Source organism: Cyrtonyx montezumae, unplaced genomic scaffold (genome assembly GCF_038088225.1).
Source record: "Cyrtonyx montezumae isolate F1298 unplaced genomic scaffold, pur_monq_1.0 scaffold_0, whole genome shotgun sequence".
NCBI lineage: Eukaryota > Metazoa > Chordata > Aves > Galliformes > Odontophoridae > Cyrtonyx > Cyrtonyx montezumae.
Window position 1 is genome coordinate 52,070,259 of NW_027071824.1, and position 15,337 is coordinate 52,085,595.

The 15,337-nt window shown below is 35.8% G+C and overlaps 1 protein-coding gene across 1 annotated transcript in view; it reads right to left on the bottom strand.

Moving 5' to 3' along the window:
* The window catches only part of ARMC2 (armadillo repeat containing 2), a 66,683-nt gene extending 51,569 nt beyond the window's left edge, over positions 1–15,114 (bottom strand). The window contains exons 1-6 of the mRNA XM_065735236.1: positions 15,054–15,114; positions 11,140–11,361; positions 9,992–10,064; positions 7,505–7,670; positions 6,092–6,299; positions 2,350–2,400 (exon numbers count right to left, since the gene is read on the bottom strand). Of these exons, the coding sequence (XP_065591308.1) occupies positions 2,350–2,400; positions 6,092–6,299; positions 7,505–7,670; positions 9,992–10,064; positions 11,140–11,333 (692 nt within the window). The 5' untranslated portion in view covers positions 11,334–11,361; positions 15,054–15,114. The remainder of the gene's footprint in view (positions 1–2,349; positions 2,401–6,091; positions 6,300–7,504; positions 7,671–9,991; positions 10,065–11,139; positions 11,362–15,053) is intronic.
* Positions 15,115–15,337: the final 223 nt, after the last annotated feature.

A 15,337-nucleotide genomic window follows, 5' to 3' on the forward strand; every position in this document is an offset into this window, starting at 1 on the left:
ATTCCAGCTTGCCCCTCCCACCACAGTTTGCTGTAATTTGTCTTAACATGAAGTCAAAGATGGCCTTATGTGCTTTTAAATAAAGAATTAAAAACAAAAAACAAAAAAACCTGAAGAGTAAGAACACCTACTTCGATACTTTAAAAACTATTCAGATTATACATGTAAAAAATTCTGCATGTTATCCAAACCTTGTTTATTAGAAAATCCAATTGATAACTTTGAAGCAAAGCAACTAATTGGAATTGCTTTTAATCTTTTGGGAAAATCAGAAAAAGAGTATTTTGCTTAATTATTCATTCTCAAAGAAAAAAACCATGTGCCAATTAACATCTGCATTTCATATTAATTTATTCATTCTTATTTAATGATACTATCCAGATGTTTTATGTTGCCAAAAGTTTTCTGCATTGTTACTCATTGGTTGAATAGGGACCACAGTTCTTGTTTTATTTTAAGCAAGTCAATTTCTTCCTGACCATAACATAGTGTCTTTTAGATACTATTTAGGTTCTATCTTTTTATACAAAGTGTTACTTCACTGAGCTATTTATGAGAAAGTATCTTTATGTAGCTCAGCTACCACTGAACTTTCATGACATCACCTCAAGAGAGGAACACAATAGATACAAACACGAGAAAGAAACAAGTAGTAAATACGCCTCAAAGAAAAAAAAAAGAATAACAGCTCAATTTTTTAAGACTATTTTTCTTTCAGTAAACATAAAGAAGACAGGGTATTACTTGCAGACAGCTAAAATAAGCATAATTTAGAGTATTCAACCAATTAGATAAATTTCAAATCTGTCCTGTTTCTCAAAGATTTTCAAATGCTTACAAATAATTGAAAAAGTGTAACTGATGATACAAACATCCTGAAATTATTTCAAGAGTTAGAGGATTATATAATAAGCTACACCACCAGAAAAGACCAAAAAAGAAAAGGAGTAAAAACTGAGATTCAGATACCACTGATAAGAGAAAAGGTAATAGTACAAAGGCAACATAATTTACAAAAGTGTGTTGGCAAATAGGTCAACTACACTCTGAGTCATCCTGAAGATGAACAAATAACAATGGCTCCATAAAAATAATCATGAGCATAGTCCATTACTTACGACAGCTCCAGCAATAAAAAGAATACAGTATTCTGTTTATACAGGCTATTAAAGAACTTTGTGTACATGTTAAACAGTGTGGCTTACAAAAATAAAAGAAGATGATTAAAACTCTTTATCCTCCTCTTTTTTTATCCTTCACAGTCTTTGCATTTTATACCTAGTATAAACAATACTGTAAACACTATCTATTTGTGGAAGAGTATTTTTAGGCAATCAGACAACTGATAGATGAATTACAATCTTAAAAAATAAAAGCACGACATCTTCATCTATCTTACTTGAATCCTGCATAAGCATTCCTATTCTAAAGAAAATAAATGTAAATCTAAATTCTTTATTATTAAAGCCTCACCTAGACTGTGAGGTTTGTTCTGTTTTTTTCTTTCTTGACCCCTTCCCTTTCATTCTGACAACTCGATTTCGATCAGTAGTAAGAACTCTCAAGACCTAGGTTTCCCAAATTTAGAGTCTAATAACCTTACCCTGAATTTAAGTACCAGTTTATTATTTCATTCTTAAATAATCTTAATAGCCAGTGGAACTTAGGCACATATATAAAAAGATTATTTAGGACTAGAATAATTTCTTGTTTCCATGCCTTCATGAAAAACAAAAAGTTGAGGACAGACATAATGAGAAAAGACAAATCCTGAAGGAGGTCTGGATAATCTGCAGCAATATCAGCTAAACTATACAACAAGCTGATAATCATACGATATCGTTAATTCTAAAAATTCAAACAGAGTAAAACAGATTTCTTTCCTGAAAGAAGCATCCATTCTATCTCCACTGTAGAATTCCTTTTCCTTGAGGAGAAATGAATATTTTGAAGCCAGTTCAAGCTATCAGGTAGAAATTATTTCCAATATTCATTTGTTTTATTTTTTTCTATTAAGGCATTCAAGAATTCTAAAAAGCACAGAGAATAGAAACTATTGTTGAATACCTAAGGACTGCGTCAGACACATATTTACTAAGGACAGCAATGGTGATAGAAAATAAGGCATACTACACCTTCTTTACAGCACCTTCTAATCCTTTTGTAGATATTTACAGAAGTCTTTAATTAACAGAAGCACAGATCAGGCCACTTGGGAGTAAGCTGCTTGCCACCAAGTTTTTCCTTGCTAAAGGTATCTATGTTTCTAAGGAGTCCTGAAATGTCATCTAAGCTTCCAGGATATTGAGAAATTGCAGGAGGAAGAGAAAAACATTCATCTTTTCCCACTTGGGAAACGGCTGCTCTTCATCAGCGAATCTGCCATCACCAGTGACATTTCTGTTGAAATATCTGAAATGCTTTTTGCATTCATAAGTTTCATTTCTATAGCAATCACAATAGATGGCAAGACACAATGCCTGGATGAAGATATAAAACAAAACTCAGCTTCCTTATGATTGTCAGAAGTTCCTCCTCGCTTTCCTAAGGCAACACATCAAACAATTCAAATCTGCTTAAATTAATATACCTTTTCTATTATAACTACATGGTTATTCAAAACACAGTACTGCAAATCAAATGGCAAATAGATCTTCCCTAAGAACTCCTGGGTTTTTTTTGTTTGTTGTTGCTGTTTGTTTAAAGCCTATTTATAAAGCAACAGTGATTTCATTAGAACTGTTTCTTCTTACCACCAGCCCTTGGGACAAAAGAATTTGAGATGGAAAGTGAACAGTCCTCTTGCTTGAATGAAATACCTCCTGCTTGTTCCCTTTGAAATAAGTGTAATAGCACTAATAAAAGGGTTCTGCCATACTATTTTTGCATGCTTTACAGTTTCACTATTAATAGAAAAACAACTATTAGAAAAATTATTTTGCTACGCAAATAGGAAATGCAGACAAAGGCTAAAGAGGAGTCTCAGACATCTTTTTCTGTATTTCCTCATGCTTAATTCCTGCAAGGGTTTGTAAATCACTACGATATAGAATTGAGACTTACACAACTGCTTAATACAAAGGATGACAGGACCAATAAAGTTTTCACATTTCTGTAAGTTCAGTCTGTTCCTGAATATAATGTGCAATATATCATTTAACTTTGTACAAGCTGCTTTATGTATGTATGACACACAAGTAGCTGCAATCTAATCACATCCATCATCTAGTGGATATAATGCTCTTTTGAGAAAGAACACCAAAACTCTATTGCAGTGATCTCTCTATGGTAATGGAACCTTGTATATACAACTCATATCCAGAAGAAACTCAATGAACAGATTTGTAATACCTTTCAACTGCCTTGTCAGATGAAGAATAATATCTCTGAACTGAGAAAAGGATATAGATCAAAGCCTGCCTGTCTGACTTAGTATCATGTGAGTACTGAACTAATGTGTTTATTGGCATGTCTTAGTAATGATTTCGTATGTATGAGAGCAGCTGAGATTACCTAGAGCCATTCCATCATACAATGACATTAACTTCTTGGGCTGATACAGATGGGAAAACAGCCTGAGGGACATTTGTACTTTAGTAAAGGAAAAGCACCTGGTATTATCTTCATGCACTCTGTGGTACTGCAGGTATATCTGGTATTCAAAACCACATGAGCACCTAAATATTGTTAGTAACCTTCAGCACAGGGGTATAAGCTGCACAGGTAGATCTCTTACGTTGGACTGGCAAAAATAATCTTCTCAAGTACAGATAGCATGCACAACCCAAAGAAGGTAAAGGTACAGAATTCCAAAACACAGATCTTGTGTTCAGTGTAGAAAAGAGGGAAGAATGTGATGATATTCTTCTGTTTGGGAGAAAATAGATCTTGGAAAATCTTAGAACAAGATTAGAAAATATTTTTTTGTATTTGATATCTATCTAATTGAAGCAATGTGTTAGATTCAACTACTTTTAGTATTATTCTCCCTAAATTGAGCGTAACACACGACAAGCTAGAAGCATTAGAAGTCCACTTTTATAGTTAGAATCATTAGCATCCCAACTATAATACAGAAGTCAGAAAATTACACAATAAGTCATAGAGAAATTAAGCAAGTGGAGCTTATGAGAAAGGAACATTGATGACCTATCTTTCAAATGTGCATGAGGATATTTGAAGAATTGAATACATATCATTTTCCCCTTCCTATCTTTTCTACGGTCTCAAAGTTCTTTTACATTGAGAATCTGAATTGAAAATGTCCTTAAGACTTCATGTTGCAACAAGCAAACTTGTCACTAACAGGCCTTTTTTGCCAACTCACAAGAATATTTCAAAACAGAAGTCAATATCCCTCTGAAACTATTTTCAAAGTAGAAATCACATCATTCTGTGTTTCAAACTACTGGAAAACTCAATATTATGGCACACAATGACATAAAAAATGGGTAATTGTGAAAAGCCTAAGTAGCAAAAAACCCAAACCAAAAACTTCTGGAACTCTCAAGCTTATAAAGGACAAGTACATATTTATGAACAGATAGCAGGAATGCACAATGAGCTGAATGTTACCTATTTAATCAGACCTTCAAGACCTTTAAAATTAAGACTCAGAAGAAAGGTCATTCTCTCCAGTCAGTAAAAGCAGCAAATGACCTTCTCTTATTAGAGACGCTTGGACACCACTAAGTAACTATCTGTTTCAACTGCTGTATCAAATTATATAGTGCCACAGCTTTACTGAGTAAAAGTCAAATTGCAATAGCTTACGTAGTGTGATAATTCATACAGTTTTTAGCTACAAAGTCCTGGGGGTCACCAAATTTAATGGGAGAAAATGATTTTACGCCAAAGCTTTCTCTGAGTTCTACATATATTCACTACCTTTATTCCATCTTTGAGCTTTTATCCTTTTCCCTCCTCTTATAATCATAAAACTTTTTCTTTTCTACTTCTTGTCTTAAGTCTTTTAGAATCTCTTTTTTTTTTGCTTTCAGTTTTAATATAAAGGAGGAATGTCATGAAAACTCTGCTACGTATCAGTTCCTATAACATCTTCATCAAACAACATGTTCTGAAGTATTCAATATCACCACCAAGTAAATTTATGAAAGGCTTCTTATTTTACAATTTCATGAAAATTCTCCAGAATATAGAAGAAGCATTAGAATACCCAGAAAAATATTTTCTTCATAAGCCTAATAATGAGCTAGAAAGAAGATATCCACAGGCAAACATTTATTTTTAATGGTGACCAATTGCTTATGGGATGTGCTATGAAGATTAAGTGCTATTTATTCTTTGCTTTAAGACTGTTAGATCTGTCAATATTATTCACAGCTGTCTGCCCAACTACTAATGCAGCAACCAACACATCTGCTGATCACAAAGTGGAACATTCCTCCCTGTGCAAGAGTTCAGATCTAAATTAAAAAGAGAAAAATAAAAGTGACTTCTGAATTACAGAATGGATATAATCTAGGATCACTAAAATCAGACTAAATGCTCATGAATCTCATTAATCTGTTACAGCTGCTTGATCACAGGAAAAAAAAAAGAACTAAACAACTCAAAGCCCACAAAAAATAAAAATCTGCCTCAACTTCCATTGAGTTTATTCTTATTTTTGTGTATGAATATATTTTCTCAGTACCAGAACTGAAATCTTACCTCTGCTCATCTACAGAGATGAGGCAAGCACATGCAGTACCTTAAAAAAACAGGCTTGAAGTAGGAAAAAGAAAATTGAATTTAAACTTGAATATTCTATATTCAATTACTAGATTTAGTTTTGAGATGTTAATGATAAGCAAAAAACAAACAAACAAAACAAAAAAACAGTTTTTGCACATAAAGCAACTCCATATCTACAGTTTTTGGACAAATTAGTTTTTTGACTATAGAAACTTAGTTGGAACAGAAGTCTTAAGAATATTTTGTCTAGTAATCTGAACAAAACTTTATTTTAATGTTTTAGTGCTACCTTAAAATTCCATCAATTCTAAACATTATGATACTCACACAATAGAATGATTAGAAAGAAAGGCTGTGTGGAAATTGCACATTACCATACTCGAGCAATACTGACCTTTCACCTTTTAGTTGAAATAAAAGTTTGCCTGCTGTGCCTTTTAGAGCATCTTCCCTTTCCGGCTTACCACCATGCTCATTACAAATTAATTGCCCACTTTTGTCATTAAATGGCATGTATGCCCTTTGCTCTGCTAAGCAGTTATCATTAGCTCTGTGAAGATTACTCATCATAGCCGGTTCTTCACAATCAGGCTTCTCTTCATCTGCAACAGCCAAAGAGAACATATTTTGTAGGAGTGTTCTTACACAATAAATACACAGGAGGGAGCTCAAAATGAACTACTTCTTTCTCATGCTATAGTACCAAAATTTTCTTTCATCAGTTTTAAAAGTGAAAGCACTTGAGACTATTTTCAGCAAAGCATTCTAAGTATTTTTATGAACACCACTCCTTTAAGGTTTAACTTTATTTTTACTTTATGTTTTCAATCTCTCAGCCTTTTTATTTCCCCTTCACAGATAGGAGGATAGCACCTCATAAAAGAAGTGATTATTTTTCAGGATCTGAATATTATGAAGGCAAGCAAAAGGTAACTGGCAATCTTATACCTCAGTATGTACCCATTATGAAAAGAACCTGAAGAAATCAAAACCTACATAAACATTTACAGGATTACCAGAATGGCCAGAAGAGGCAATAAGAGGTAATAGGTATGTTAGGTTCTCAACTTTTTCAATTAGTAACATCAACATATCAGGACTAACGGATACCTGTAGAAGAGGTACACAGTAAAATCTAGTACTTTTTGCATAAGATTTATTTTGCAGTAAGATAAAGTGATATTCAATTTGTCATATAAAGTAAGAATTGCAGGCAATGGAAGAGTAGTCTTTTTTGTAAACAAGTCTTCACTAAAGACAGAGTTCTAGCACATTCCATAATGAGTTAATGTGCAGGAAATCAAGATCACAAAAGTAATTTTCTTCCAGATGGAAAATGACTTAAGCAACATGTTTAGTGACCTTTATTAACTCCCCACTAATGAAACTTAACACTAAATATTATATATGATATATATGATGTTGTTGGAGACCTGTCAAGACTTATTACTCCAATTTACTCCTCCTTTTATGCTCAAGAATCCATCAAAGAATCTACTTAGAAGATGCTATCTCATTATCTCTTTAAATATTTCAGCATTTGCTGATCATTTAACCTACTGAAGAAAATTTTCAGGAAAATTACTTAAAAAACAAAAGGAAGAAAAAGGCATCTGAGAATCTTCCAACTTATTTTCAGAAATTAAAGCTGGTATCATTTTTGGAAATCATATTTTTAGGACTGGCTTTAAGCCATTCAGTATTTCTTAAATTTACTCTAAAAGATCATGTTGGTTCTTTAATATGATAATTAATATGGTATCAAAACACATCATGCAGTTATATTTGTAGGAAGTAAGATTCTTACGGTGATCCAGTAGAGCCATTTTAGCAGGAAAGACATTTCCTTGAGAAGTTCTAAATAACTGTGCCCGGGCACTGCTGACTTTCCTAACCTCAGCAGCATCCACAGCAAGCTTTGGAAGGGAAACAGAGGAATCTTCATCTTTTGATGAAATCACCAGTATTGGCTTCTGTCATAAAAATAAAAGAAATTTTGATAAAAGCGCCATTTCTTTTTTGTTTAAGCAATTTAAAAATAAAAAAAAATCAAAACAATTTATGCAGAGGTATACTCAGAATAGAATAGTAAGAGTGACAAAAGTTTACTCACAAAGAAAACACATCCAAATACTAAAGATAGCATTTCACTGAACCAGAACACTTCTGCTAACATCACCCCAGAAAGCCATTTAGAAGCAAACATTCAGGGGTGCAAAAAACTTAAGTTGTTCAGTAGAGTAACTGAAATTTGAAATTCTTTCCCTTAGAAATACTCATCTAACACCATATGCAGTGTGCTTATTTATCACAAAAACAGTGTCAAAGACCTCTGCTAGGATTCTAAAGACAAATCTCTTCTTTATGATTTCTTTTCGAGAGCAAAAGCAGAGTTTCCAAAACACAACAAACGTGTTCCAATCACATATACTACTTCCTATCACCCTGTAACAAGTAATGCAGATCCAGAAACATGCAAGTTCTCATTTTATTCACATCAGTATCTTGCACTTTAGAGTATACAACCAACAATATAAATATCTAAACATTTTTTCATGCTTTACATGAACATATTACCACTAATACCTGGGTTCTCTACCATTATTTTTGTTATTATTATTATTATTCACAATAAGGAATCAATTTTAAAGTTTTCGGTTTAATCCTCTGGAGCTTAAACAAAGAAAGCCCAAGAGTTGAGACCCTACCACCCACAGCCACTGTAACTGCAACAAGCTCTACATTTACAGTGTGAGAAAAATACAGCTTAATTATTGATAAGATCAATGCAAAAAGCCTTCCTTTCCCCCATCCACCCCCCAATCACACACAAACTAAACAAAAAATTTAATACCAGCATTTAAATCCAAACTGAGATACATTTCTTCTATACATAAATGGCATTTTTAATCTTATTGATATAAACACACTATATCAGAATTACTAAGATACAACATTTCTTGGAAATTGTTGAGGTTTTTTCCTACTTTCCCAAGAAATGCAACATTTATTACACTATCTAAGAAATTATTTATACAGCAAGCATACTTAACTGTTTCAGCATGCTTTTGTCTCCTGGACATGAAATAAATTACTGTGGCAATATTATATTTAAAGATTAAACATAAAAGACTTACAAAGAAGATCCACTTATAAAATGAAAATAATTCTAAATTTTCATGGAGGGGAAAAAAGGGTTTCTTGCAGGTGTACCTCTACACAATTTTTAAATAAATGATAATCAATTACAGATCTATATAGAATATGGATGCGTATAGATTAAAAGACCAATCATAGATGTGTAAGTCAAATTGAGTGACTAAGTTACTCGTCATAGGATCATGGTTGTGGCAGGAATGGACATCTGGAGTCTATCTTGTCCAAACCCTTCCTTAAGCACAGCCACCTAGACTAATGTCACCCAGTATCTCGTACATAAGGTTCTTTTGAATCTTACTAAGCAGGAGATTCCACAGCCTCTCTAGGCAATCTTCGCCAGTGCTCTGCCAACTGCCAAGCACAGAAGTGCTTTCTGGTGTCCAGAATAATCCTTCTTTGTTATCAGTTTGGGCCCTATACTTCTTGTCGTGGCTCCACTGGAAGTGAGCATGGCTGAAAAGAGACTGGCTCTGTCCACTTTGCACCCTCCCCTTCAGGTATTCATATGTATTGATGAGAGCCCAGTGAGCCTTTTCTTCTCTACACTGAACTGTTCCATCATTCTCAGCCTTTTCTCAGAAGCGAGGTGCTCCAGTCCCTTAATTAAATCTGTGGGCTTTAACTGGACCAACTCTCCAGATGCTCTGTATCACTGTTTTACTAAGGATCCATGGTTTGGACCCAGTACTCCAGGTGCAGTCTTGCTAGTGAGGAAGAGGGGAGGCTACAGAGAGGAAGGACCACATCCCTCAACCTGCCACCAACATCCTTCTCAAAGCAGCCCAGAATGCCATAAAGCAACGGCACATAGTTGACTCATGTTGATGCTTATAACCTTCTGTATTTTAGTAATCTTAAACAAGAAAGCTGACTAAGGTTTCCATCTTCTGATTCTTGTTAATGTCACTTATAATTTTGATACTGTACAGTAATATTTACACAGTTTACACTATTTCCAGTTTCATTAAAAAAAATGACAAAGTTGACTTTGTAAGTCTCAGACTAATATTACGATAGGCTTATTTTTCTCTCCAACCTATTTCAACAATATCAATTTTCAGAATTATGTTGTACTGTATAAATTCTTATATGTTTTTATGTCAGCATTGCACGGAGTTATGTCCAGAGTACTCACATAATCCAGTGGTCTAAGACGAACACCTGAAGGAGGTCTTGATTCAGTCAAATCAAAACTGGAAGCATGAAGACTAGGATAAAGAAATTAATCATAAATGAATAAATCACTTGCCACAGTACATTTTATTTCATACATATCTAAAACAATTCTCATTCATAAGAAGACTAACCTCATGCACAAACAACTGTGGTTAGCAACCCAGCTGTCTGACATAAGCTGCAGAATACTGCAGGGAAGAAAACTTAGGTTTGTACAGGCATGAGCATGCTCCTTGCCATAGCACAGACAGAGCAAGCATGGATGTCAGCCAGAGCTACCTTATTACCTCATTATCAATGAACAGCCCAAACATTCTCAAGTTCTTGTCTTCTGTAAGGGCACACCATGTAACGTGAAGCATAAGATATGTAGAGTGCCTGAAAATACTACGGCCTCTGACTGACTTGTATCACAGCTCAGACATGGTTTAGCATCCTTTCTGGCGCACCTCACAGTTAACATTACAAATTATTATAACAAAAAATATATAGATAGACAGATATAGATAAAAGAGAGAATATCAATGATCATATCCAATGTACAATGTACAGGAGTTTTTCCTGTTGTAACAGATATACTTATTGCATTCTGTGAATCATGTTAGGTAGAAGAGTCATACACAGACACGTAAGAAATAATTTAAGTACTAAACATTGTGTTTAAAGGTGAGTGTTTTTAATTTCAAAAGCTACAATTTTGTATTTAAAAGATAAAGTGATAAAAAAATAGATCTAATACATGAACACTTTATAATGAAATAAACATGCTTTCTCAGTTTCTAGAGAAAACAAAGATTATTTCAATTTTTAAAATACTGTCTTAAAAAGAAAGATGTGTTACAGATCAGGGTTTGGGTTGTTTTTTTTGTTTTGTTTTTTTTTACTGTTCTCTGCATACAAAACTAGTGCAATGACTGTTCCCGTTAGAGCTAATCCACAGAAACTTCCAGGACATACAGATTAACACCAGTGGTAAGCATCGTTAGAAGAAGGCAAAGGATGTAATTAGGAATACAGATTAACACAGGAGAAAAATCACCAGAAACACAGTTAGAGATTCAAATCTTGCTGCTAAAAGATGTTTGGAAAATCTTAAAGTGACAGTACCTAAAAACCGAAGGAGGTCTATTTTGAGGAGCTCGTGAAGATCCAGATCCAAAAAGTTTCCTTTGATCCTCTGCAGGTGTAAATGGCCTCTGAGTTCTCCGTGTTAGTAGAATACTTCTGGCTTCATTTATAATCTCAGAACTGGTCTTCTGCTTCAACACTGGAAGTCTATAGAACGGCTCTGGCTTTTCCATGCTTTTATTCTTTGAAGCTTGTCTTGGTCTGTAAAGTAACATACAGGAAGAACACAGTACAACATATAAATGCAGAGAATGCAATGCTACTTTTAAGTTACAAAATATTAATTTATTAATATTTCTTCTATCTTATGGTAGTCAAAAAGGATACTATAAAAATATATATATGTAAGGGCAAACAGAATAACAAAATGGTGGAAAATAAGCACTTATTGATATTTTATTTCACTCCTTAATTCCAAACAGGAATTCAATTATAAGTCTTAGTGAGAAACTTTATTTCCAATGAACTTAGGAAAAAAACAATGTAAGTTACGGATTTTACCAAGGAAAGCTTCTTAATAAATCTGAGGTGTGATAATCAGTAATTGATAATGACAGATCCCAAGCACATCAAGACTAAGACAACACTAACATAAGATAAATCATCAATCCAAACTTTCAAACAGTGTTTTGTTCTGCTGCATCTTCCAGCAAATGCAATGAGCAATGGAAGATTGCTTCAACAACCTCTCAAAATTCCCAAAAAAAATCACTCACTATCCTGTTGCAGGTCTCTGAAGATATCATCCTGGTCATTTTGCAGAAAACCTATTATTAATTTTAAGCTATCAAAAATTAACTTTGTTTCAAACTTACCTAAACATAAACATAGGATCTGAGTCAAAGACAGTGCAGAAGCATATCTTCTAACCTCTCACTTTGTATATGACAAAGAAGCGATAGTAGATAAGATACTGCTTTCTTGTTTATTTCTGAACTATCATAAAATAGCTTCAGTGGGGGGGGTCCTTAAAAATCCACCCAGTTCCAGTCCCTTGGCATGGGCAGGGCCGCCACCTCCTAGCTCAGCTGCCCACAGCCCCATCCAACCTGGCCTCCAGGGATGGGACACTCACAGCTTCCCTGGGCAGCTGTGCCAGTGCCTCACCTTCTCAGTAAAGAGGGCTCTTTCTAACATCTAACCTCAATCTCCCCTCGTAGTTTAAAACCATCCCCCCTTGTCCTACCACTATCTGCCTGCTTAAAACATCAGTCTCCCTCCAACTTACAAGCTTCTCTCAAGTACTGGAAGGAACCATGGAGAAAAAGCCCAATTTCTCTAGTTTCTTAGTTCATTTCTTCCTATTCCACAGTTTTAAGTTTCCAGCTGTCTCTTCTTTCTTTCAGGGCCTACACATGTTGGCAGTCTCTTTAATTAATACACAATCAAACCCCTTCAAGTTAACTACACAAGGTCAAACTGGAAAGTAAGAAGTAGTGCACCGATGTCTTTCACTTCATTGTGCAGAATAACAAAACACAAGAACAGATCAGGAGCCTGAGCCTCTCAATGTTTTTAATCTTCCCTGCTACAACTAATAAGTTATTTTTCCTCACTGTAACTGAATTTAGCTATAACCTGTACTCTTCCCTCTGTAACGATTCAAAAGCATTACGCAAGCAATTCCACTGTGGAACTGTGTTTGGAATAATTATACAGCTATTTCTCACTGAACAGGGAAGTTACAACACCATTCCCTATTCTACCAGCTACTTACAAGTCAAGACTTTGACCTATACGCTGTGTGTAGGACATAAGGGCAATGACAACCATGTTGAACAGAAACAATAATAAAATGTATTCAGCATGATTCGACAAATCAGAAATGTGAAGTAATTCACATTTTTTGTCTACTGGTCCATGCATTTCCAGACATTTTGCTGAATTTTATGATTAAATACCTTATACTCAGTCTCTAAAGAGTGCTATTCTCTCCAGCTCTTGACCCCTCTCAGCTTTGACACTTAATTGAAAGTTAAGCTAGATGATCTTAAATCTTTCCAATCGTTATGATTCTATGGCATTTATGATCACCATGTCCACTGAAATGCGTATCACACTGTACTTACACCTATGTTCTCCATAGTTAAATTATGAAGCTACCTGAGAGATACAATGCATTTCTGTGGATCAGTATGATCTCTGATACAACTCTTCAGTTGTTAATGCTATTATCAACTGCAAATTATCTATCCTAGAAGTACATTCATTTGCAAGTTGCAGTTAAGATTTCCAGTATAATGACTTTTTAATTGCCTTCACTTCTTACCTATTTCATTTTAACTGGTAACAGAATTTGTCAACTTGTCAAGCTTAATTAGTAAGTTCTACCATTTGGCCACTGTTTGGACCACACTTCCAACTCGTTAAGTTTTAATAATTAACACTGCAAAGGGTACCTATGATTTCTTTTGAATGCCTGACTGAGCTCACACTGCTCCTCTGGTGCATCACATTTCCCTGCTGCCACTTCAGGCATCCAGCAAATAGAAGAGCAGAGGGGCTGAGAGCTTTCATCGGGAGGGGGCAGCCGTGAGCACAACGTAAAGCTTACCAGAGACCCCGTGACAGCATTAATTCTTCCTAATTTTGACATACAGTACTATTATGCACATCCAGAATTGTAGTACTGATAGGATACAAATATATTACTAATTGGTATCCCATAATTACTAGCCATAAAATGTAACAAAGCACAGGGAAACAAGTAAGCAATGTCATAAAACGGGAGAAGGATAAATACACGATAAGAAAGATTATTTCTTGCAAGCAATTAAGAACCAAGGTAATTCCTTATCTGAACTTGGCTGCTGTGCCAACACAGTGTGTCATCACAGACAGTACAACCACTGTCTCTTTCTCAGAAGGCTGACAGAAAGATTTATATTTCGTATTTTAACATGCCTAAGGCTGAAATGTTTAAGTATCAAGCAGCTGCTCTGCTGCAGGAGTGCTCCAGGAGGAAGTCTGACCTGCTCTCTCCCATCCCAAACCTCAGAAGCTCTGAGCTGGTACCCTAAGCTAGTTATATTGTGTCAGTTCCCTTCCTAGAAAATTACAAATCAATGCAAGGAATTGAGAGCAGAAATACAGAATGAAGAATGACTGCACCAGCTACCCAGTCTGTGCTTTTAATTCACCACTGTTTGTTCTGTTGTTGTTTTGTTTTTGTTTATGAGACTATTTCTATTTTGTTTTGTATGTTTGTTTTTTTACTGCTATATAAATCTTCTTAAGCCTTTCTCTAAAATACAATATCTTAGTTAAAAATCAGAAACAATTACAATTATCTGCGCCTCTTTCTGAAAATCCAGCAACATCCCCATTTCACTCGCCAGTTCAGCAAAGACACATACAGGCAATGTTGCAGACTCAAGGTCAGCATAACTGACATGTGCAGACCTTGTCTCTGCTGTTGTCGTCGTTTCCCAAGTGGCCTTTGACTTGTACAGGTGATGCTCCTCTCTGTCTCTCATCAGCCTCTGAAAAGTTGCATTCGGTCTCTTGCCTTTTCCTCTCACTTGCTCCAGAGGTCTTTGTCTTTACTGAACAGAAAAATTTGAAAGCAATGGGTAACTGCTCATGATCAGAGAGCCCCAGCCCAACAGAGCGTGGTTCAGAACCGCAGATCAGACCCAGCTATCGCTAGCAGTGAGACTGTTGCACCCTCACAGCACTCTGGATCAATCAGCAAAGCCTGGCTGAGTGCACCAGGATAGCAGTCAGTGCTGTGCTAGGTCTACCTCAGACATGGGATCATTTAATCACTGAAGTACTTGCAGAGCTCTCAGCACTCACTAAGCACAGCACTGTGTCTCATAGGGGTACCAGCTTCAGGCTTAAAAAAGCATCAAATCATCACAGCAAAGAAATAACCTTCAGAAGACACCAACCTGATGTGGAGGACCGAAAACGGTTCAAAGCCCACGAACCACCCACGCCGGGTGAAAACGAGGTGCTGCAGTGGGCTCTGCCCCACCGGCTATAGGCAGTACTAACTGCCTCACCGCACCAGCGTGAAGGAAGGCTGTGCCGGAGCCGTCAGCGTTCTCACGCGCCACGACTGAACCCACAGACCGTGAGGCACCCAGCCTGGGAGCGACACTCTCCCTCCTCAGCCCCTGCGGCAACGCCCCGGGCCGAGCAGCGCAGCCCGCCGGAGAACGGCTGCCGCCGG